We start from the raw sequence: 23,797 nt of genomic DNA on the forward strand, positions 1-23,797 counted from the left end.
AATTGTCTAGCAAAGAGTTCATAAACAAGGAGTTATGTACCATATAAGGAAGCTTTAGACAAAAAAAAAAAAAAAAAAAAGACACCGAATTAATGGTCCCAGAAGATTATATAGCCTAGGACGTTGTAGAGTCTTTCCTTGTGTGGTATTAAGTTCGTCAACAAGTTAATTACTTACTCTATACATTTCTGAACATATCCCCATTATTAAGTTAGTTATGAATGTATTTTGAAACTTCCTAACAGACTGTAGCTTGCTGGTCTGTTTCTCAGAGGACGGCTTCGTTCCTCGGTCTAACTCTGGAAAACCAGGGGAGAAACTTCTGAAGTAAAAGCTAGAAGGTTAAACTTCTCACGAAATGAAACGCCTTTACTGAGGTGCATGCCTCCAGCTTCGACTTAGAAATCCTCAAATACTAGAGCACTTCCAGGGATATGTGTGAAATCAGCCCCACGGGTTCATATTAGGGTTTCCCTAGCCTAAACCGGAAAAATAGTCCCAAATTCACTTTACAAGCAATACAGCACTTTCCGAACTACTTAGGTAACCAGCAGCACAAGAACCCGAACATCCTGACATGTTAAAACAGTCACGCACGCCCTCGAAACTGCTGAAGCACAAGCGCCGGTCTTTTCTAGGCAAACTACAAGTCCCAGTGTGCCCGGCGCCGGGGAGTCGCCTCGTAACTCGCGCCACGAGAAGCACGTAAGGTTGGCTTTACTGTACGCCGGCGCCTTGCGCAGGCGCACTTCCAACGTTTGAGAGGAGGGCGGGGTGTCGTTCCCTTTCGCTGATGCAAGAGTCTAGCGCGGTGCTGTGAGAGGTATCGGTAGGAGTTACGCTGACTCCGGGGTGTGAGGCCGACCGGTCCGACTTTTCATCCTTGCCGAACCCACTCGAACCACAGCCATGTCCGGGGACGAGGTGAGAGCCTGAGCCTGGAGTTAGGGCTAAGGACTGAGGCAGGAAGCCGAACCCACACCAGTGTGGGAAGCCGGGCCTGCGGCCTAGCAATCGCCGGCCGCCATGTGGAGCAGCCCGGCCTAGGCGTCCCGGAGCTGTGGAGCCGGCGAGGACTCTGGATCTTCAGACTTGGTCTCACCCAGCTCTCCTCAGGGCGGCGGCGTTGAGGCCGGTCTCCTTCCGTGATCGGGTTCCGGAATGGAAAGCACGTTGGGTCACCCTCTCTGAGGCGGTTTGAATGCCTAGTTAGTCTGACTGGTTAAACAAAATTAGGGCCGGTGGCCCCGGCATTCCTTTAAACATTACAGCCTCAGCTCTCATGGCTGGGGGCTCAGGGTGCCCTGAGAAGCCCCTCTCGGTTTCGGAGGAGCACCGAGGTTAAAACTTTGCAGGATGGCTTTTCCGGGCGGACATCTCGCTCCCGTTTCCCGCTCTAGGCTTTATTTCTTAAGACAGGAATCTTACGAGCCAGAGGAAAAGATACTTTAGTCTCAAAAAGTGACCACCCTTCGAGCAAAGTTTTCGGGCCCGAGTTCTTAAGTTTCCTTTAACAGGCTAGGTGAGTGAGCAAGAAGGTCCGGCTGACTGGGTTTGGCTCTCAGAATTTTTCAAGCCCCGTCCCGTTTTCTTGTTTCTTTTATCTTTTTGGGTTTTGCCTTTCCAGGTTTATCCTAGTTCACATAGAATTAGGTCTCTTAAAGAAAAGAGTGGTCTTGTCTTTTTTTTTTTTTTTTTTTTTTTTTTTTTTTTTTTTTTTTTTGGACCTAGAAGCATAATCCTCCCTAGCCTCAAGTACTTTATGAAGAATTTGAATGACTTGGCTTACAGGCCTAGGAGAGGGTTAAGAGAAATATTTGAAGGCTAGGCTTTTGAGTGGGCTAGAAATGACCAAATTGGAGATTAGAGTTGTATAATGCCTCTAATAAAATTCCAAGTGGCTGACCTAGTAGTAGAACCCCAGCTCTGTGTGATATACCTTCATCTAAATGACTAGGAGGCTCTTGCACACTCACTAAAATCTAAAAGAGATAGATGTTTCTTGCTTGAAAGATGTGTTAGACATTGCTCATAGCTACAGTATTATGTGTTAGAAAAGTTCAGAGACAGTGTTTAACCCTTGTTTTATTTCTGCTAGTGTTCTAAACTTCCAAATTTAAAAATAACTACCTAAACACTGCTGTGTTATTCTGTCTATTGCTTCTGTGGTAAAGTGCTTATGGGAAGTAAGAGGTAATAGATAACACCTGTAGTAACCAAACTTAATAACTTAAAAATAATCACCTATATATTGCTGTATTGTTCTGTCTTTTGCTTCTATGGTAAAGGATGGTGTAGTAAAAAGTGATAACACCTGTAGTTATGTGGGGGCATTGAAAGATTGTTTTTCGGTAATGATATTCTTTGATGTCTTTTGGTAAGAATTCGTTTTTGGAGGATGAATGGGATTTTATCAAGCAGAGATGGTTGAACTAGCATTCAGACCAGCACAGTCTTGAAAGCCTAAAGTGTGTAACTTGGCCCTTAGACCTGTCAGTACAACTTCATTTTATAAATGGAAAATGAGGGCCCATGTTAGCTTGGGCCATATTTAAGTTGAATGAGACTAGAATCTTAGCCTTTGGCTTTACTCTCAGGTGACATTTACTAGTAGAAGGAGATATGAAAATGGGTTATGATTTTGATTTACCTAGTGCTATTTAGTAGGGAATTGTTACCAGGTAAAGCCCTTATGAATGCTAACTTAGATGAATTAACTAAAAACCTATACGTGAAAGTGACTTGTAATCTCAAGGGACATTTTAGAGTGGGTTATTCTGACTGGTAGGCAGAATAGCGAGTAAGGCTATTTTATTTTAAAAAGTAGTTGTTCTTAAAATGATTTATTGACATAAAGTACACATTCCTTTTTAAACCTAGTAATTAAATCCCAAATTCACTAGAACCTTTTAACCTAGTAAAACCTTTACATTAAAAAGTGTCATAGGAATGTGGATACACCTTGGTAAGGAAAGAAAGGTTCTTTAATGTGTAGACATTCAGAAATGTTTAGACTATTTTAAAGTTTTATTGTTTTGAAAAATGTTAATTGCATACCCAGGCTGGTCCAAATTTGCCATCAAGTTAAGATTTTCCCCCTCAAGAATATGTCAGTATCTTAGACTTGTTATTCTCAGGTCCCAGCCACAAGATGTTACAACAGTGGGTTTTTGCACAAATCCTATAAGGTATTTTTGAAAAGAAACTTTAAAAAGAAATCTAATTATGGTTAGACCACACCTTTAGTCCCCAAACTGAGACCTACATAGAAACAGGTAGAGATCTCTTTGAGTTTGAGGACAACATAGTGAAACAGCCCCCAACACACACACACACACACACACAAAAGAAGACTGAGGATGGCTTATTCTTGGTGTGCTAAGCACAAGACTCTAGTCCCCAGTATCACCAAAACTAAAATAAAAAACTTGCATGGTTTTAAATGTTTAAACTTAAATTGTTTTTCCAGATAGGGTTTCTCTATATAGCCCTGGCTGTGTCCTTGAGAATGGCCTTGAACTCAGAGGTGTGTGCCCCCAGGGAGGGCTTGATATGAAACTTTTTAAAAAATTATTTATTTCATGTGCATTGATACATTGGCGTTTGGCCTACATATATGTCAGTCTGTGTGAGGGTGTCAGATTCCCTGAACAGTTTTGAGCTACCTTATGGGTGCTGTGAATCTAACCTGGTCCTCTGCAAGAGCAGCCAGTTCTCTGATTGCTGAGCCATCTCTCTAGCCTCAATATGAAACTTTAAAAGCCAAGATCTCAATGTATAACCCAAGCTGGCAAGTGTGATCTTGTGATTTGGGGAGTTCTAATTTGGGTGCTGACTTAGGATTTCTGGTTTCCATATGCACCTATTTTACAGGGTTGTGTCAATAAAATTAAGTATTAATATATTAAACATGTGTTAAGTATTTGGGGAACATAATTACAATATGTGTTATTTTGGCATAAGATTTCTGCACGTTTACTTTACTACTGGCCTTTTCTAGGCTGCAGTCTACCTACTATAGACCTAAATTAGAATTTTCTTGAGGGATGAAAAAAGGTATTTGTGAAGCTATGATCTGATCATCTTAGGATCTCTCCCATCTTTAATCTGTCTTGATAAGGAGTAATGGTGAAAAGGGTAGTTGAACCCCAGGTGTAATATTGTGTCCCTGTAATCTCAGCACTTGGCTCCTGGTTCAAGACCAGCCTCGTATACATAAGACTGTCTCAAATCACTAAAGCAAACTCAGAAAAAGCCACTAGTAGATCAGGGAAACAGACTTGGGAAAAAAAAAGAGTGAATTGTAAGCTCTGCCAGAATCAAAGTTTCGGTGCCTGAAATTTTGTTTGCCTTGTGCCAAGTCTTCCTACTTCTAGAACACAGATGAGCTGTGTAGTAAGTCAGCACTGGATCTGCTTTTGGTAATGGTGCTATATGAAAATTTCCATAATGCCTTGCACAGACTTGTCTGCTATGAGGATTGACCTTGTTGCAAACTATAGCTTGCTTTCAGTCTTGCAATGGACATAAAGGAATTACAGTTAGTTATTAGAATCAATTTAGGAATTTTTATAAACTAGTTTTGTTATGTCTGGAAAATCTAATCACTCCTTAGTTGAGGAATTTTCAATGACAGAATCAGTGTTATAACTGCAATCAGTTGTTTCTCCCAGTAACTTCGTCATCGTTGGTTTCAGTTACTCCATTGTATAGATGAAGCATAGGATAAGCCACATATGAGTTAAGAGTCAGGATTGGACTTAGGGTAATTCTGCTCCGGTGTGCTTATGACCACTGCACAGTGAACAACGTGATAAGTGTAGTAGGAAAAGAATACTTTGGACTTGAATCCAGTTCTGTTTGACTATAAAGATCCTGCTTTCTTCAATAGCAGGAATATGTTCAAATTCTTTCAAGGGATCAGTATAAACAATCTACACAGGTTAGAAATTATTTTTTCACTTGTTCTACGATATACTTAGATGAAAGTGGACTGTGAATACTTTACATTCCATAACAGAAAAACAGTAAAGAATTCCTTAGAAATATTTCTTACAGTAAGGGTTGCTGATAGGTTTCCCCCTAAAAGTTGTTGGTTGATGTGAACTTAAGCATAAATTTTTAATTTTTTAAAAAGATTTATTTATTTTATGTGTGTACACTGTAGCTGTCTTCAGACACACCAGAAGAGGGAATTGGATCCCATTACAGATGGATGTGAGCCACCATGTGGTTGCTGGGAATTGAGCTCAGGACCTCTGGGAGAGCAGTCAGTGCTCTTAACCTCTGAGCCATCTCTCTAACCCCAATTTTTAATTTTTTTTTTAGAATATTTTGTTTACTGCTTGATAGTTTCATACATGCATACAATATATCTTGATTTTGTATTTACCTCTAACTTCCCCAAATACTCCAAATAAATGAAAAATTTATAAACCATGTCTTAGGTTATCTGGTGTTAACATCTACCAACCTTAAATAAAATGTTTATCATCTGTCTAGACATTGTTGATCCTTATCCATAAATGAGGAATGCAACATAGGTTGTTGCTAAAGTCCTTTTAATAAATTTCATGATTTGTTGCCGTCTAAACTTGCTCATGAAAATAAAAATAAAGTTATTGTAGCTTATGATAGCTTACAAATTAAAAGGCATTTGTGAGGTTCTCCCCATGTTTAGTAAGGTAAAGGAAGTTAGGTGAACTTGCTGTAAATTCTGTTTTGTATTTTTGTTGTATGTATGTGCCTTTTATTTTGTGTATTGCGTGTGAAAGAAAGCATGCAAATTATCAAGTGATGGGGAGCCAAGTCTGAAACATCTCCCCAGCTCCTCTTTTTGGCATTTTAATATATCCTGTTCTTTTAAGAATATGCTTTTAGAGAATAAAGGATATTTAGAATATGAGCTTCATTAGGATTTATCACTTGGTGTTTTTAAATTAAAACAGATGATTTTTGATCCTACTATGAGCAAAAAGAAAAAGAAGAAGAAGAAGCCTTTTATGTTAGATGAAGAAGGTGATGCCCAGACAGAAGAAACCCAGCCCTCAGAGACAAAAGAAGTCGAGCCAGAACCAACTGAAGAAAAAGATGTGGAAGCTGATGAAGAAGACAGTAGGAAGAAAGGTGAATGAATAGTTGTAGCAGTCACAGTTGTGGAAGCCTTGGTTCCTCCACTGGTTTGGTAAAGCTGGAGCCAGAGATTGAGGGATAAAAGGTTGGGTGGGACAGGGAAGTAGACAAAGTGAAGAGATAGAGTTGGATAGTCTTGGGGATCGTGTCAGGGGATGCTCTCTCTGACATTACATGGTCTGATTATTGAGTTTCATGTTTTCAGTCTGGGCTCCTAACCAGATTGTTCTAGAAAGCTTGAGTTGGCTTGTCAGTTTCTTCAGAACCATAACTTTGATGGTTCTAGTAGGACTACCATAGGAGTACTTGCCAGGAGCTGGCATAACTCAACTTGGTGCTTGCCTTTTGTTAATTGTTAATAACTGGAAACCTTTAATCTATTGTTAGATGCATCTGATGACTTAGATGACTTGAACTTCTTTAATCAAAAGAAAAAGAAGAAAAAGACAAAAAAGATATTTGATATTGATGAAGCTGAAGAAGCTATAAAGGTATTGTTTTCTTATTGAAGGTAAAATTGGGATTCTTTTTTTTTTTATTTTAAGAATTATTTATTTTATGTATATGAGTGCACTGTAGCTGTCTTCAGACACACCAGAAGAGGGCATCAGATCTCATTACAGATGGTTGTGAGCCACCACATGGTTGCTGGGAATTGAACTCAGGACCTCTGGAAGAGCAGTCAGTGCTCTTAACCATTGAGCCATCTCTCCAGCCCTAAAATTGGGATTCTGATAAAGTTGCCAATAGCTGTTTTCCTCCTCATCTCATCTTTTGGTAGCGTTGCTTTTGTTGTTTACCACTTAGCTACTACTATTAAGGTAGTTTTCTTAATGTGGTATAAAAGATATATAGTTGGAAGGATTTAGGTTAAATATATATATATGTAAATTTTTAAGATTTATTTGTTTTATGTAAGTATACCGTCATTGTCTTAAGACATACCAAAAGAGGACGTCTTGTTAAACTTTTAGTAACAGAATAGAACATCCCCTAGTGTGGTAGTTGGTAGCTGATGGTAGTAACTCTATAGGAAAACTAGACACCTCTGGCTAGTTCTGTGGAGAGTGCTCTGATATGATTGTGTATATTGTTATTGTTGTCTTGGATTGATTTCCAGTATAGATATCTGAAAATTACTTGAATAAAATGTAGACAGGTGAGTAGGAAGGTGAATAGGAGGGTGGGTGGGTGAACAGAGTAGCTGAAAGACTATTCTTCCATGCCCAAGAACTACCATTTTTAACATGCCGCTAGGGAGATCACTCAGTGGCTGAAGTGTCTACCGGGCAGTCAGGTCTCCAAGCCTGCCTGGCAATATGCACCTGTAACCCTGACATTAGGCAGGTAAACAGGTAGATGCCTGGACTCAATTACTGTTAATCCAAACAGGCAATGAAAATAACGTGGAGAAGTGATTGGAGGAGGATATCCAGAAGTCAACCATAGTCCTTTACCCACAAACATAGGCAAACGTATACTGACTCACATACACTGCGCAGAGAGACCCTATGCAAAGTGATCCTAAGTCACTCTTAACAAAGCCCACACATTTACAAAATGAGCATATAGTAGTTTTGTGTATATATGTGTCTTGTGTATAATCATAAATATATATTCATAGTGAAAAGAGCATAAACAATCATATACCAAAAAAACCTATTTTTTTTTACTATGTACTGAACTTTTTCTTTGGTAGGTAATTTGCTCAAACCTAAGTGAAATGTATTCTAAATGTAATTGGTAATTTACTCAGTAATCTATTTAACAAGGTCATAGTTTTGATGACTATCCTGTTAGCAAATTGTATTGGTGATTACAGAGAATCAATATGTACAATTTGTTGGGGCATTCAAATGGGTAGGACTTTTTAAAAAGAATTATGTGTGTTTGTGACTGTTTGGGTTTCTGCATGTGAGTGCAGGTACCTGTGGAGGTCAGGGAGTGCTAGGAATTGAACTCAGGTCTTCTGTAAGACTACCAGGCACTCTTAACCAATGAGCCAATTCTTCAGGCCCAAATAACTTTTTTTTTAATTGCTGGTTTTTGTTTTGTTTTCCTTCCAGAGGTATTTCAAGGATAATTTAGACTACTTAAAATATTTTTTTGAGGTGGCTGAAGGGATAGCTTAGTGGTTAAGAGCTTACAGAGGTCCTGAGTTCAATTCCCAGCAACCACATGGCGACTCACAACCATCTGTAATGGGATTTGATGCCCTTTTCTGGCACGCAGGTATATCTGCAGATAAAGCACTCATATACATAAAATAAATAAATTTTTTAAAGTCTTTTTTAAAAATTAAAAAAAATTAAATGGATATAGTGGGTAAATAGCAGGCCTTTGTCTGTGACGGTGACCATTAGGTTTTTTTCATTTATAAAATTGGGAATTCAGAAAACAGGTATGTATAATGTGGTCCTAGCATATGATTTGGAACCTGGGGTTGAAACCCTAGTTCTAGTAGTCTCTTGCTAGGCTGAATTATATGAACTTCAGATTTCCCCTTGTCAACAGTGGGCATAATTTCTGCTTCCTGTAGCTACCAGGAAATTGCACAGAAAAGTGTGATTAAGTAATAGCCATTGTTATTAACCCTGTGTTTTTTTTGTTTTTAATTTTTTGAGGGTTTTTGTTTTGTTTTGTCTGATAAGATTGTATACCACATGCTCCAGAAGAGGACATCAGATCTCCTGGAACTTGAGTTACAGATGGATGTGATATCTGACTTGTTGATTGATTTTTTTTTTTTTTTTAAGATTTATTTACTATGTCTACAATGTCCTTTTTGCATGTGTGATCCCATTACAGATGGTTGTGAGTCACCATGTGGTTGCTGGGAATTGAACTCAGGAAGAGCAGTCAGTTAGCCACTGAACCATCTTTCCAGCCCCAATTTTTAAATCTTTTTTCCCCAGTAGCTTTTGTCCTGAAAAGTTACTCATGAGTTCCACTTCTATTAAATGCTGTGATTCTTTTCTCTGCTTCTGGGTATCTGGCTGATACTGTAGGTTGATGTGTTTAATGTAGCACCAAAACTACACAGCTAGATTTAAAATTTTATGTTTTCCACTTATTTCATCTGTTTAAATTTACCTGCTTAGATCTGTTAGATTACTACAGTCATTATCAGCAATCTTTCAAGATGTAGACACAGAAAATATTATGATCCTGTTAGTAATGTACTTTGGTTAGGGAGCAGGATAAACTGATGAGAAACTAGAAGCCAAGGAACTAAGGCAGGTCCTCCACTCTTGTGGAGTTTGTGAATGTGCTCTTTTTCACATTCAAGCTTACAGCAAGTAACGTTGGAGTCAGGCAGTGTCTTGTCCATTGTCCACTGAAGTCATCACATGACCTTGATTCCCCAGGAATTCTCTTTCCTCTTTCATGGTGTCATCTATTGAACTGAGGCCCAGCAACTTCTTCAGAATTTATTGCAAAGCTGATATAATAAATATAATAAAACAATTGGTTTACCTCTGGTTTCCCATGTTCAACTCCTGAAAACCTTCTAAGTCTTCAGAAACCCATGTTTTGTTCTTGAGAGATCTGGTATCCAGATAGTTTCTCAAGATGGTTAGTCACTAGGAAGACCAAGCTATACTTAGAGTTTGGAACTTTAATGACCCCTGCTACCTCTGAGAATGGACAGTGTGTAAATTGAGTTCTGTCACCCTTAAGTAATGGAATCCTTCCAGGTTGGTAACCTCTCAGAAGTGCTAATAGGGTGGCATGTTTATATACTGGGCTTTTTTTTTGACTCTTCCCCAGCTCCCTACTCCCCATAGCTTGTTCTATTTGGCTGCTCCTCAGTTAATTTTATAAAAAAAAACCTGATGATAATAAGTAAAACACTTGCTAAGTTTTAGCAAATTACTGAATATTGTTGGAAGGTTTTCACATTTGTAGCTTAGCAAAAATGTTGGTGACAGTAGTGTCTGAAATAAGAACCCTTAAACTATGAATTCAAGTTTTTAACATGGGATATCTTAGTAATTACTCCAGAAAGTTAGTATTACACCTAATTTGTATTAGGGAGTTGAAGAATGTGCAAAAAATAACCATGTATTTGGTGTCAGTAGGAAAATCCCTTCTATTGACCTCATTTAGAAACTTAGAGGGGATGGAGAGGAGTTGAGGGGAGGTATCAGCATAAACAAGTATACCTGCAAAAGTCATGACTAATGAAGCAAGGAAGTTTATTAAGGTATACTTACCATTAATTCATCCAATGAAGGTAAATGGCTTGAGCATATTCAGAATTCCATAAATCATCAATTCATCCTCACTTACATCCTCATGAAAACAAAGCCCGTAATCATTGTCACTCTCCTGCCAACTTCAGGCCTCAAGTACTGCTAAATCTGCTTCTAGATTTACTTATTCTGAACATTTAATATGAATAAAATACTGTATGGGGCAAGTGGAAAAACTAAGAGTACTCGTGAATCCTGTTCCTGCTGAATGTGGCCAATTAGTCAAAAAACTGAAGACTATTAGTTTTCTCAAGTGATTTAGGTAGTACCTAGTTTAGGATTCAGATAACATTATCCTAAAACTGTAATAAAAAGGAAGAGCTGAAGAAAGGGAAACAATCCTAAAATTTATCTTGAGGAATGTACAATTTAAATACTTGACAAAGACTCTGAGGAAATTTGGCCTACCTGAGAGACATTTTTCATCTATCATTTTAGATATGTGAATATGTGAAAAAATATTCTAAAATACTTGTTATTAAAAATAGTTCTAGTATCAAAATATTGAGACATTTCAATTTCCTAGGATGTTAAAATTGAAAGTGATGCTCAAGAGGCAGCTGAGCCAGAGGACGACCTCGATATTATGCTTGGCAACAAAAAGAAGAAAAAGAAGAATGTGAAGTTCCCAGATGAAGATGAAATACTAGAAAAAGATGAAGGTAATGTTGGGAATTCAGCACTTTGGTTTTAAGTCACATAACCCTTTAATCTGAGTCTGCTTGGCTAGGTTGAGCAGCTTTTTAAAAATTCTTGTCATGTCTTTTATTTCCATTTCATGATAATGAAATGTGAAAAAAAATATTTATAAATTACTGCCTAGGCCTTAAGCTAGGCTTGTTCCCCAACTAGCTAGTAACTCAACTGGTTTATACTAATCTAGGTCTGCTATATGTCTAGTTATATCTCTTTAGTTTCATATGTCAAACTTCCTCTGAGTCCAGGTGGCAAATTTTTGCCCCTCATTATCTCTCAGAGGTTCCTTCACCCCCACATGCCTCTCCGGATGTCCCATCTTCTGATCCTGCTTCAGCTTATTGGCGATCGGCTTTTAATTAACAGGTGATGCTCCTATACAATACACAAAAGATTATCCCTGCATTTTTCCCTTTTAGTCCAAATTAAAGGCTCTTTAATATCAAAAACTGTATACAATAAGAACAATTACGAAAATGATCGGGTAAGAATTCATAATTTTTAGTCTGTATGCATTTGGCAACCTTGGGGAAAGTATTCTACTATCTATCCTATCTTGGTGAGTCCAAAGTCCTGTACCTAAATTATTTTTTTACAGTAATTTGCATTACCAAGCTAAAAATATCTTAGATTTTAAAACATTTTCTTAAGTCCTAAACAACTTAAACTTAATTGTGAAACTATTAACTGTCTAGTCTTTAACCCCATCTGAGACCTGAGAAGGACAAAAATTACCTGAGTAAATAGGGTGTGCAAGCAGCTTCCAAAGCTGTAGAAATAAATGCCAGAGGTTGCTAGTACCCAAGCACTGTGTCATTTGAGTATCATCTTTGGCTTTCTGGACTAGAATATCTGACAGACTTTTTGTGAAGCAGGAATTATGAAGCACTGCCTACCTTGTCTTAGCAGAGTTCAGCAGTCAGGTTCCCTGTGTCCAGTTTGGACAGCATACTGTTGGCAGTTGAGGTATGGGCAGTTTTTGCCCGGTGGCTAGTTTGCCACATTAGAAACAAACCCCATATGGAGATTCTTACATCTTTGAAGTAGAATGGCGGTGCTGGCAGGAGCAGATGTATCATTGTCATGAAAAGTCTTATGTTAATAAAAAACCTTTAAATGCTTTATTCTGTTGATCTCTGACGTTTTTTGAAGGTCACCTATTTATAGTACATCTGAATAAGCAAACATTGCTTGTTTCAAGCTATTCCTAACAGTTCAACCTAGGAAACATATTTCTGTAATTAACTAGTATCTAAAGTGATCTAAGTTTAGTTGACTATTAACTTGCATTTCTTAATTATCCTTAACAGTTTGTAATAGCAGCTTTTAAGGACTGGAACTTTATATTGCACTTTAAAATGTTGGTAATTGTGTAGATACAATACTTTGTACGAGAGTTGAAACATATACAGGATTTTGTAGGAAAAATAGCCTTAAAACCTATATTTTTCAAGTCTCCCTGGTCAAATCTAATTTTTATTAATTTTGATGGAATCCATAGCTTTTCTTTTCCTGTTGAAACAGACGAAAACCTCTTAAGGCAACTTATTTCCTTCCTTCCATTCTGAAGTTAAGACATCCTTAAAACAAATGGACTGATTTATTTCAGGAGTTTTTTTCTATAATCCAATGTCTCTCAGCAGCTGATTCTTTTTTTTTTTTTCTTTTGCTTAGTAGCATTTTAAAAATTTAAAGTTAAAGCATTATGTAATTCCTCTCTGGGTGTCGTTGTCACCCCTTTCTGTTTGTTAAGCATCTCCTTTAGAGTACAGCTGGATTTTTCTACAATTGCTTATCCTGTGGGATTATGTGTATAGCTGTACTATGCTTTATACTGTAATAGGCAAACAAATTGTCTCATTTTAATGAGTGTATAATTAAAGCATCAGCCTTTTCAGAACTAAAAATAGTTGCCTATTGAAACCCTGAATATATTTTTATAGTATGGTGTGCTCTAATTTTCCAACCTCTAAAGTGAAACATATCCATTTGCCACATTTCATTTCTTTGGGTACCTTTGCTGTTAACATGCTTTTACTCATGAAATTCTGAAGCTTCTAGCAAAGTTTCATCATAATCTTGTGCCAGATGGCCTAGTAGACCCATGGGATTTTTATGTGTTTTATATATATAAAATGGTGATTTCTAATTCTAATTACTGTGCTTGAATAAACAGTGGAATTAATTTTGAATTATTCTGAATAAGTTCAGTGGTTTCTATATGAAAAAATCTTTTTGAATATTGGGAGTCAGTAGCTATATTAAGAGATTATGGAAAATCTAATACCATAAGGCATATAGCTTTGATTTTTGAACTAAATCATGTGGATTTTGAATTATTTTGCTTATATTTTCTGACTTGTAACCTGACTTTCCTGATTTATTTGCATCAGTGTAGAATGTAGGGGATCCAGAAATTGGTGTTCTAATAATTTAGTAGAATCTCCTTGTATTTTTTTTTAAAGGAATAGTTTAATTTCCAGCAAGGCAAAATTTTCTTCATCAAACATTTTTTCTAATGTACCTGAATTTGAGTCAGCCAGTGAGATATCTTCCATATAATAAAAGTTGTATATTGAGGAAACTGTTTATGAATAATTTCTTATGGCCGTTATACAAAATACTGACATAATGTTGAGCTGTGCAACATTCCTTGTACTAAGACCCTCCAGTGGTATCTTTTAACAGTTTGAGAATAATAAGTGGGTACTGAGAAAGCAAACCTTTCCCTGTCATGCTCATGCAAAGGGATTTTGGAAAAGCAGTCTTTTAAGTCAGTCACTATAACAAGGAAAGGTAACAAGGAAAGCTGTGGGATTTCAGGATGTAAAGAGCCCATTGGCTGAATGATTTTATTCATTGTTCTCAGATCTGTTCCAGTCCTCCATTTTCCAGACTTCTTTTTAATAACAAATATAGGAGAATTCCAAGGGCTGGTAGACTCTTTTGTATGTTGTCTTCAGTTGCTCTTGGACTAGCTGCTCTAGTGCCTGTAACTTTTCTTACGTAAATAACCATGGTTCTATCCAGTGTAGTCAGTTTGCCCTTAGTGGTAGGGCAGCTGGTGATGATCCAGCGGTGCTTCCTCCGTATCATGAATCAGCCTCTGCTGTAGTCTGCTTAATGGACAGCCTAGATAGACAGTCTGTAAATAAGTTATACTTTTTTTTTATTAGGACCTTCTTTTTTATAGCCTATCTCTAAAGTTGGAGCAGTACTTTGTGCTTCCCACTGTTACAGTAGATCTCTTTCTCATAGATTTATATGACACCTTACTTACTATTTCTATTTCACCTTCTGGTCCTGTGCATTTAATCCATTTTCCTAGGAGCTATGCAGATACACTTTGAAGCGGATAGTCTAGATTCCAGGGATCTTGTGACATTATAGTTTATATTATATATGCTCCTGTCTCCACTAACTCTTTGATCTTAATTTCATCTACATGTAATTTTAACTTTAGTTTTTTATTATAGTAGTTTGCCAAAATATATATTTTTTGATACTTTAGAATCTCTAGTTTTGTCCATAGAAACTCTCTTATCTCTCTTAAATGGTTTACATTTTGAGCCTCTCTGTCATGCCAGGCTTTGATTTTTCTAGTTGTTTTTCAAAATAGTCTCTCCTTGGTGGACAGGAAACTAATGGCTCTTTTTGTGTGTGTTTGGGGGGGGGGTCAGGCATTGAGTGAAGCTCCTTAATTTTCTGACATTAAGGAATTACCTCATTATCTTTGGATGACTTACGTCTGTTTCCTCCACATCTACATATTACAGGACCCTTTCTCCATGAATTATTACTGCAGAGGACTTTCTCCTCAGAAACTGTCTGCAGTCCTTTAGGGATGACCTGTTCTTTCATAACCATAGCAATGGCCATTTTGGGTTTTTACATCTTCTGTAATTGCTTGTCCAACCGCAACTGAATTGTGAGCATTAGATCCTGTATCTTCATAGGGGAAGATTTAATTAAAGTATAATAAATATTACTTATAAGATTAATTCTGATTTAGATAGGAAATTATTGTGAGTTTTAAATGTTTAAAAATTTTAGTATTTATAGTTTTATATGCTATAGGCTTTTTTGTTTTTAGAATTTTTTTAAATTGTTAAAAAAATTTAAAGTACAAAATACAAAAGTTTCTCAAGGGTTTGAAAACAGAATCCCCTTTAAGTACTTGATGCTTTATTTGGTCTTGTGCTTGTCAAGACTCAATTCACTGTTTCCGTGGATATCTTAAAAGTCTGTGAAGTTATAATATTCCTGTCTGTAAAGGGAAGAGGACTGACCTCCATGGTCTCTTTGTACTTGGAGTTACTGCAGCTGTCACTGAAAGAGACGAGCAGTGTCGGAAGCCATCATTCTCCAGACCTGTCGTTGGCTTCCCCGCTCCCTTTGTTGGATTAAAACCTACTACACTACCACTCATTCTTTTTTTTTTTTTTTTTTTTAATTTGTAGCTTTAGAAGATGAAGACAGCAAAAAAGATGATGGCATTTCATTCAGTAACCAAACTGGGCCTGCTTGGGCAGGTTCAGAAAGAGACTACACATATGAGGAGGTGAGACCAAAAAAAAAAAACTTTTTTTTTTTTTTTTTCTTTTTTGAGAAAGGGGTTAGAACTACTCATTTAAGAACAGAAAAGCAGGGTATAAATGTCCTGCATTGGAAGAGCCACTGAAATACAGTAGGCCATGCAGCCAGTGCATGTGACAACTCCTGATACTATCTGATGGGACAGCCTAGTCAAAGTGTGGGTGTCACCATAGTATTCAGCAGAGGGTATGGTACCCTCTGGGAATTAGTGGGGCTTTGGTAACAAGTGGCCAGTTTGTGATCAGGGTAGTCTTTCCCATGTATCATAAATTTTCCCATAAAATCAGTAGAATGAGCTGGGGCAGGGGCTTGTCTGAGCATCTGTAAAGACCCAGATCTTGGTTAATGAGTTTCTGCACTTAAGAAGTTCCCAGAACAGAGATTTGTGTGTACATTTAATAAAAGTAAGTCAGCTTTATTAGAGCAAAGTGTCTCAAATAGAAACTTTATATTCTTACTATTACTAATGTGCTTAATTTCCACCCTTTTCAAGTTGCTGAACCGAGTGTTCAACATCATGAGAGAAAAGAATCCAGATATGGTTGCTGGAGAGAAGAGAAAATTTGTTATGAAACCTCCACAGGTTGTCCGAGTAGGAACCAAGAAAACATCTTTTGTCAATTTTACAGATATCTGTAAACTGTAAGTTTGCTAGTAGGAATCCTTCATTCCAAGTACCATATAGATTTGTGGGGTATTAGGAGTGTCTTACTGTGATATTTTTCTGTGCAAATGTATGTCATAGATTGAAGGAAGTCACAGTTCATGTCTGTCTGTTCTCAGAGCTCATTTTATTGCATCCAAAGACGAGAAAAGTTAATGCTGCCTGATGAGTAGATCCCAGGCTGGAGAGATGACGTGGTGGCCGTGTGAGACATAGGCAGGCAAAGCACACATACTCACTAAGGGTTGAGGATGGGGAGATCCTAACCAGAGTCAGGAATGAAGAGACTAGACAACTTCTCAGGCAAGAGTTGGGAGCCTCATAGTTGGGCAGGGGTGGACCTGCTAAATAAGCAATGTACTCTGAGGAAGTAGCAGAATTTAAACTTCTTCCTTAGTGAGTCAGGGTTTTAGTTCTTAGTCACCATAGCATGGTGTGCTGGGGTCACTCCCAGGTCACTTCCTGGGCCCACTCTTAAGATTTGCTTAGCTGTGCCCTTTCTGGCAAGTTTTCTCCATTCATTCACTTTATCCTGCCGTTTGTTTTTGTAGTTTCATAAGTCATACTTGTTACACAGAGATAACCCATTCTCATTACTTTTAGCATTATTCAAAATATTTTACTTTATGCTGATGGCAGCAATAGTTTATGTTTAATACAAATTAGAAAAGACAGAAAATTAAGTTATATGAAATTTGCTCTTAATAAGTAGATAATTAAGTCTTAATTATGATTTTAGTGGGTTTTGTTTTGTTTTTTGCTTTCATACTTTTAGATATTTACTTGTTACGTGTATTTACAAATAGTGTGTGACATATCATATACCTTTTGGTGGTTATTTTTAATATATTTTTAATGGGTGTGGGTGTTTTGTGTAAATGTATGTCTGTGTACCTAAACCTGGTAATAAGGAAGCCAGAAGAGAGAACTAGATCCCCTGAAACTGGAACCACAGATAACTGAACTTTGTGCCTTATGAGTGCTGTGACTCAACCTAGTCCATCCTCTGGAAGAACAGCCAGTGTTCTTAACTACTGAGCAGGCTGTTCAGCCTATTTGGTTTTGGAACAGGCACCCTCTATCCCAGGGTGGCTTTAAAATTAAGGTTAATCATCCTGCTTCAGCCTCATGGGTACTGGGATAGCCAGGGCTGCACAGATCCTTGTTTCTATGTGTGAGTGAGTTGTGTACTGACGTTTTGCTAGTAACTGAGTAATCACAGTGAAATGACAAACAGCATGGGATGTTTGTTTTTTAGGATTTCCATGAAAGATTTTTAAGTATTTGACTTTCTCTTTAGATTACATCGTCAACCCAAACATCTCCTTGCATTTTTATTGGCAGAATTGGGTACAAGGTAAGAAACTGCAAAAGTGTACTTACTATCTGAAGCCATTTGTGTAATTTGAACCTGCTGGGGGGAAAAGACCATCTTGAGTACCAGAGGAACTTTTAGGCCAGAAGGGAAAGGGGGAGAGTTTGATGCCTTAGGGATGAAATTGGAGCTGACAGTGATTCATCTGAGCAGGCTTTTGGTGTTGGAATGAGCACTTGCAAGCACTACTATTTAGTCACTATTTGGAATTCTTGGATCCTTTTATAGGAAATAAAATAGAAGAATTCCATTCCGTTCTTCTTGGGCAGCTTTCCCCCATAACTGGTAAGAGGCTACTGATGAAGCAGGGCTTACACAGTGGTGAGTGCCGTGGAGGGACATTTAAAACCAGGGTCTGATCTGGGCAGTGGTGGCACAGTGTTAGTTCCAGTATAGATGCATAGTCAGTGAGATCTCTGAGTTCAAAGGCAGCCTGGTCTTCAGTGAGTTCAACTAGGGTCTGAAGTTAACTAGCATTCCTCATCTGTGGAGCTCACCCATTGGAGATACTGAGCTAGTTAATTATTCAGGGAAGGTGGCAACTCAGGGATCCAAATAGATGTCTTTTTACCAGTGTTCTCTCTAAATAATGTACATTTGGGTTGCAACAATGGCATCTGACATCAATTACCTGATAGTGCAAGGCACATGACAAGTTCTGCTTGGTAAACCATTTCATACAGTTCTGTGAAGCAGAAAGTAACATTCCTTTGGTTGTTAGACAGTTTGGTAGGATGTTGTAGTTCACATAGCAGCGTAGTCAGATGCAAGCTCAAGTCTGCCTGCCTCTAGACCTTCAGCTTTGTTTCCCCTGAAGTACATAGGTACTTACAGTGTTGTGCTCTGTTATCTTGAAGCTCAAGTTGGATTTTGTTCTTGGCTGTGATTAAGTAATCTGCTTGGACATGGATGATGGAATTAACAGAATTGTGTTTTGGTTACACTTAATGTTTATATTAAATATAAATAAGAAAGGAAGGAAAAGTAGCCGTGTTTTTCTGCTTCTCAGAATAAGCTGCACTTTTTGTAGAGGTGGGATGAATATATTCTAACTAGTTGTGACTTTGTGGTCAGTGGGTTAAATATTTGAGTTGTTGGGAAAATTTCTTTTTCTTTTTCCTTTTTGATAGTGAAAAATGCTCTACATTGGAACTAGGGTATCAAGGGTTATAATTCATGGTGTGTGATTTTTTTTTTTTTTTCCCCTTGAGGAAAATCACAGTTCCTGAAGAGGTTTACTTTTATGTTAAAATAGGAACAAATAGTAAATTTAACTCTGCTAGATTTAATTATATTTTACTTTCTGATTTATTGTTTTTAACAAGCAATAGTTTTCCAACAAGAATCTTTACTTTCTCAAGTGTTAGATGCTTTTATTCATTAAGTTTATCATGGATAGCATGTGGCATTGGATCTCAGTTGTGCATGTTTTGGCTAACAGCTTTCTTGGCATACAACTCACAATTATATCATGTTACTGAATCAAACTGTAGTACTTCTGATTTTTATTTTGTAATAAGGTCTTACTGTGTATTGCACAGGCTGGTCCTGTACTAGGTGCTCATATTGATCCTCGTACCCAAGATACCTGATAACTGGAATTACTGGTTCACACCACTGTATGTGGCTTAGATTATTTATATATTGATGTTTTCAGACAGGGTCTCAATGTGTACCCCAGGCTTGCCTTAAACCCATGGTGGTTCTCCTGTTTCTGCCTCTTACCTGCTGGGAGTATTACCATGCTTGATTTCAGAATTTAAAAAACAACATACAGCCTTTTTATGTTTATACCTTCTTCAGATTTGCAGTTGTACATTCATTAAAAGTTCTTTTTTGTTGGTTGAACAAGCAATCGAACACAACTAAGAAATGTTTTGGATATAAAGTCATCTATAAATCAATCCAGTTGTTACTAAGTATAGCTGAAGTTGTATTAAATGTTAATAACACGAGTAATTCATTGTATTAAAAAGGATTTTGAAGATCCTACACACCTTTAACCTGAACTTGGGAGGCAGAGATAGGTAGATTTCTTGAGTTTGAGACCAGCCTGGTCTACAGAGGGAGTTCCAGGACAGCCAGACTATATAAAGAAACCCTGTCTCAAAAAGGAAAAGAAAATAATTTGAGGGGCTGGAGAGACGATTCTGCAGTTAGGAGCAGATACTGCTCTTGAAAGGGACCTGAGTAAGGTTTCTAGCATTCATGTTGGGTAGCTTACAACCACCTGTAACATAATTCCAGTTCTAGGAGATCCAGCACCTCTGGTTTGTATAGAAACCAGCACTCACATGCACACACCCCTAAACAGACATATACATCTACACATAGTTAAGAATAAAATGTCCGCAGATTAACTCTTTTAAAGAGTTTTGAGGCCAAGTACAGTGGTGTATATATACCTATAATGCTAGCACCTGAAAGGCTGAGGAAGGAGGGTAAGTTCAGGGCCAGCCTGGGATATAAGTACCTGTCTTTTAAAAAAAAAAAAAAAAAAGGAAGAAAACATCAACCCTAGAAATTATCCTATGCTACTGAATTTAAGTTTTTAAGCATTAAGGTGCTGGGATTTAACTCCCTTAGGAAAGCAAGCAAAAATAATGGGGATATTTTTGTTTTCTTTCATAGTGGTTCTATAGATGGTAATAACCAACTTGTAATCAAAGGAAGATTCCAACAGAAACAGATAGAAAATGTCTTGAGAAGATATATCAGTAAGTGTATAATTTAATTTTATATTTTAAAGTGTTCTCTTTAGGCTGTAGTCTTTTGAGGAAAGCCATTTATAATGAACATGGGAAAGCAAGCCTTAAAAAGATGGGAAATGGGGCAGAGCATGATGGCACATAGCTTTAGTCCCAGCACTTGAGAACCAGAAGCAGGCGGATATCTGAGTTTGAGGCCAGTCTGGTGTACACAGTGAGGTCTAGGGCAGCCAGGGCTATACAGAAACCCCGTGTTTTAAAAAAAAAGGGGGGGGGGGGAGATAGGGAATGATGATGAGACAGCTTTCTGAGTTCATGCAACCTCTGCTGGCCAGTTCTGGTACTAAAGACCCGGTCAGAGAAACATGCCTCTTATGGCGTAGCCTGGCTCAGCCCCACTTTGTTACATAATCATTTAAAATTTGACATATCTTGCCTATTAAGGCAAAAGTGCATTATCCATAAATGGACCCAACAATATGCATCTGGTAAAGTTTTCTTTTTACTTGGGCATTAGAAGTCCTTTCAACCTGTTGTTACCGCCGAGGGCATTACAAGACAGCTTAGTTATATTTCTTACCCCTAGAGTAGGTTAGGTATGCTTAGCTAGGATTCCCCATCTGGATGGGATAAACTGTGTCTAGCAGATAATGTTGTGTTGCTTTTCTTGCAGAGGAATATGTCACTTGTCACACATGCCGGTCACCGGATACAATCCTACAGAAGGACACCCGACTCTATTTCTTACAGTGTGAAACTTGTCATTCTCGATGCTCTGTTGCCAGTATCAAAACTGGCTTCCAGGCTGTCACAGGCAAGCGAGCACAGCTCCGTGCCAAAGCTAACTAATTTGCTAATCACCATTGATTTTTCCAAAATGTGGTGGAGATTTGGCTGGACAGGTTACCATCAGAGTGGATGTACCATTGAGTTAAAACAAGATAGAAAAACTGCCAAGTTCTTTGGCGAGTGATTGTTCTGAAATCCTTGCAAGATACTGCTATTCAAGCTGTTGACATACTCGTTGCCTACTTTAACAACTGTCAGAGAAACGTGATGGGGTAAGGAGGTGCTTTTTAAAATCGTTCATAGACTTCTGTAAAATGCAAGATAAATTAAAGTTATTATAACAGTAATTCTTTCAATTTGATCTGTCCTTCGGTTTTCTTTTCTACAATAAACTCGTTAAATTAGACTAAAAACAAAGTAACAAAGTTCATTCTTGGGCTCTGGCAAGTTCTCTTTGTCCTTAGGAACCCAAAATTGGCAGATACTGGAGCTAGGCAGCCATTTTCCCTTTCAGCATCTCTTGAAGCTCCATGGCTAGGATATGACTTCCCTTGATAAAGTGTTAGGACATAAGGCATGGGACAGTGGCCTGGTTTTAGCATCTAGAAAATCACTGGGGGCTTTAATTATTCGCTTTTGTGAGGATTGTTGCTACTTGCCAGCCAAAATTCTTCATTCTCTCGTGACAACAGCTGAAACCGCCAGGTGCTAGATTCCTTCTCTTTGTAACTCTGTTAGGCTAGCTAGTCCTCTAGAGAGAGTACTTCTTAGGGTCTGAATAGTGGCACTTAAGGAAGCTTCTCTAACCTGTGTTCTAGGTCAGTAAAAGTTCTTCCTCCTCTGAAATGCTTTCCTGTATTAAACTAACTTGAATGTGACCTGGAAACCAAGAGATAGTGTTGCATCTGTGGTCTTAATACCTCCAGCTCTGCGAGGTAGTCTCCATTGAGCCACAGGAGGGTCGATCCTGTGGGTCTGTGCTGTAATCTGCCTTACTTACACCCACCAGGATAAGGATATTCATGGTGCTCCTCAACTTTTCTGCCACCAGACTGTTAACCCTGTTAAATGGCCCGAGAACAGTAACTTAGCCCTGCTGTCTTGACTACGTTGTTTTTAATCACTGTGACCTCTTTCCAAGTATAGGCCAAATGTGGCCAAGTAACTTGGCTGTGAAATGGACGAGGAAATATTCCCTCAACCAGGTAGGTCAAGAGATGGGCCATATACTGGTTGACCTGCCACCACCACTCACTGCCATGTGAATATAACTGTTTATGACTGCAATTACTTTTTTTTTTGGTACCTCTGCCCATAATCCCCAATGTTGGCTATAACTGCGTGAATAAAGCAAGGATCAGTGCCTCTTGTGTAACTAGTGCTCCATTGCTTTTGTGTGTATGTTCTGTCCAGTTCTTTCCTTGGTGGGACTTGGGGATGCCATAGTAGTTTGGTATGTGCTGACTCCAGTAGCAGTAAGAGCTCCTAGCCAGCCTGGTTCAACAAAATGGGGGCAGGGATTACAAGTTTAATTCCCAGCACTTACATCTATATGCAAGTCCTGTTCCCAATGCCCTCTTCTAAAGCCCCCTCACCCAATATTACATAAATAGCTTAAACAAGTAAAAAAAAAAAAAACACCTTCCCCTTCCTCATCCCAGAGTTGTAAAGATCTGTCTTATTTGCTGAAGGGCTACACACCCTGAAGTCAGTAATTAAAAGAAGCAAGCTAGGTTACTGATCCCAGTACTCTAGATGCAGAGTTGGAGGATATCCTGGTCTACATAGCAAGTTCTATGAAAGCTAGGCTACACGGACCTGGTCTCAATAAATAAATGGCAGGAACTAAGAATTGGAAATTCAACCTTAAAATTGTCTCCTTATGAGCTGCTTCAGAGATGGAGAGTGATGGCTTAGCACTGGCTGCTATTCCATTGGTTCCCAGGGCCCGCATGGTAGCTCAAAACCATCTGTAACTCCACTTTCAGGGGATCCAACATCCTCGGCAGGCACCAGGCATAGAAGTGTTGCAGATGTAAATGCAGGCAACATTCACACATAAAATGTAAAAAAAATATTGCTGGGATTTTCAGCTAAAATATTGCATTTTGTCATTCAGATTTAAAGAAATTTTTTTGGAAATCTGTGTTCTTATTTTTATGAAACTATAACAAAATTGTCTTAAGAGCTCAGTTAGAAATCTTCCTTAAAGTTTAAAATTAGAAATGAGAACTCTGGGCTTTCCATGAAGAATATTCATAGAATATCTGGCTTAAAGGGTTTTTGGCTGTAACCGTGAGTAAAAAGCTGTTAATGCCTAGAGGGGCTACAATCTGAAAATATTTTAGGTAAATTTGGATGTTTGCCTTGGTCTGGAGTGCTTGGTGTCACCAAAACCTATATGAAACATTGGTAATTATCACTTGTTCAGAATGGTGCTACGGCTGTCTCTTATAGGGTTAGCACTTTAACTTAACCCTGCCTCCCAGTTTGGGAGTAGATGGTCAAAGCTAGAGCATTTGTACTTGCTAAGTGGATGCTGTGTCCTGCATCCTCAACCTAACACACAGTCCTGGGATCC

At 38.1% G+C, this 23,797-nt stretch overlaps 1 protein-coding gene across 1 annotated transcript; it reads left to right on the forward strand.

The window, feature by feature from the left end:
* The first annotated feature begins 774 nt into the window (after positions 1–774).
* EIF2S2 (eukaryotic translation initiation factor 2 subunit beta) lies at positions 775–22,579 on the forward strand. The gene is made up of 9 exons (XM_080925705.1): positions 775–924; positions 5,949–6,126; positions 6,520–6,623; positions 10,915–11,050; positions 15,545–15,645; positions 16,174–16,322; positions 17,645–17,701; positions 20,351–20,436; positions 21,101–22,579. The coding sequence occupies exons 1-9, from the start codon at positions 910–912 to the stop codon at positions 21,274–21,276; spliced, it is 1,002 nt and encodes a 333-aa protein (XP_080781831.1). The 5' UTR covers positions 775–909; the 3' UTR covers positions 21,277–22,579.
* The last annotated feature ends 1,218 nt before the right edge of the window (positions 22,580–23,797 follow it).

This window comes from Micromys minutus, assembly GCF_963924665.1.
Source record: "Micromys minutus genome assembly, chromosome: 11".
In the NCBI taxonomy this organism is placed as follows: domain Eukaryota; kingdom Metazoa; phylum Chordata; class Mammalia; order Rodentia; family Muridae; genus Micromys; species Micromys minutus.

What these genes read in the sequence shown, in the direction of transcription:
- EIF2S2 (XM_080925705.1), top strand. An exon ending in GAGACTACACATATGAGGAG is followed by an intron (nt 15,646 to 16,173) that starts GTGAGACCAAAA and finishes ACCCTTTTCAAG; the next exon opens with TTGCTGAACCGAGTGTTCAA. An exon ending in TTTACAGATATCTGTAAACT is followed by an intron (nt 16,323 to 17,644) that starts GTAAGTTTGCTA and finishes CTTTCTCTTTAG; the next exon opens with ATTACATCGTCAACCCAAAC.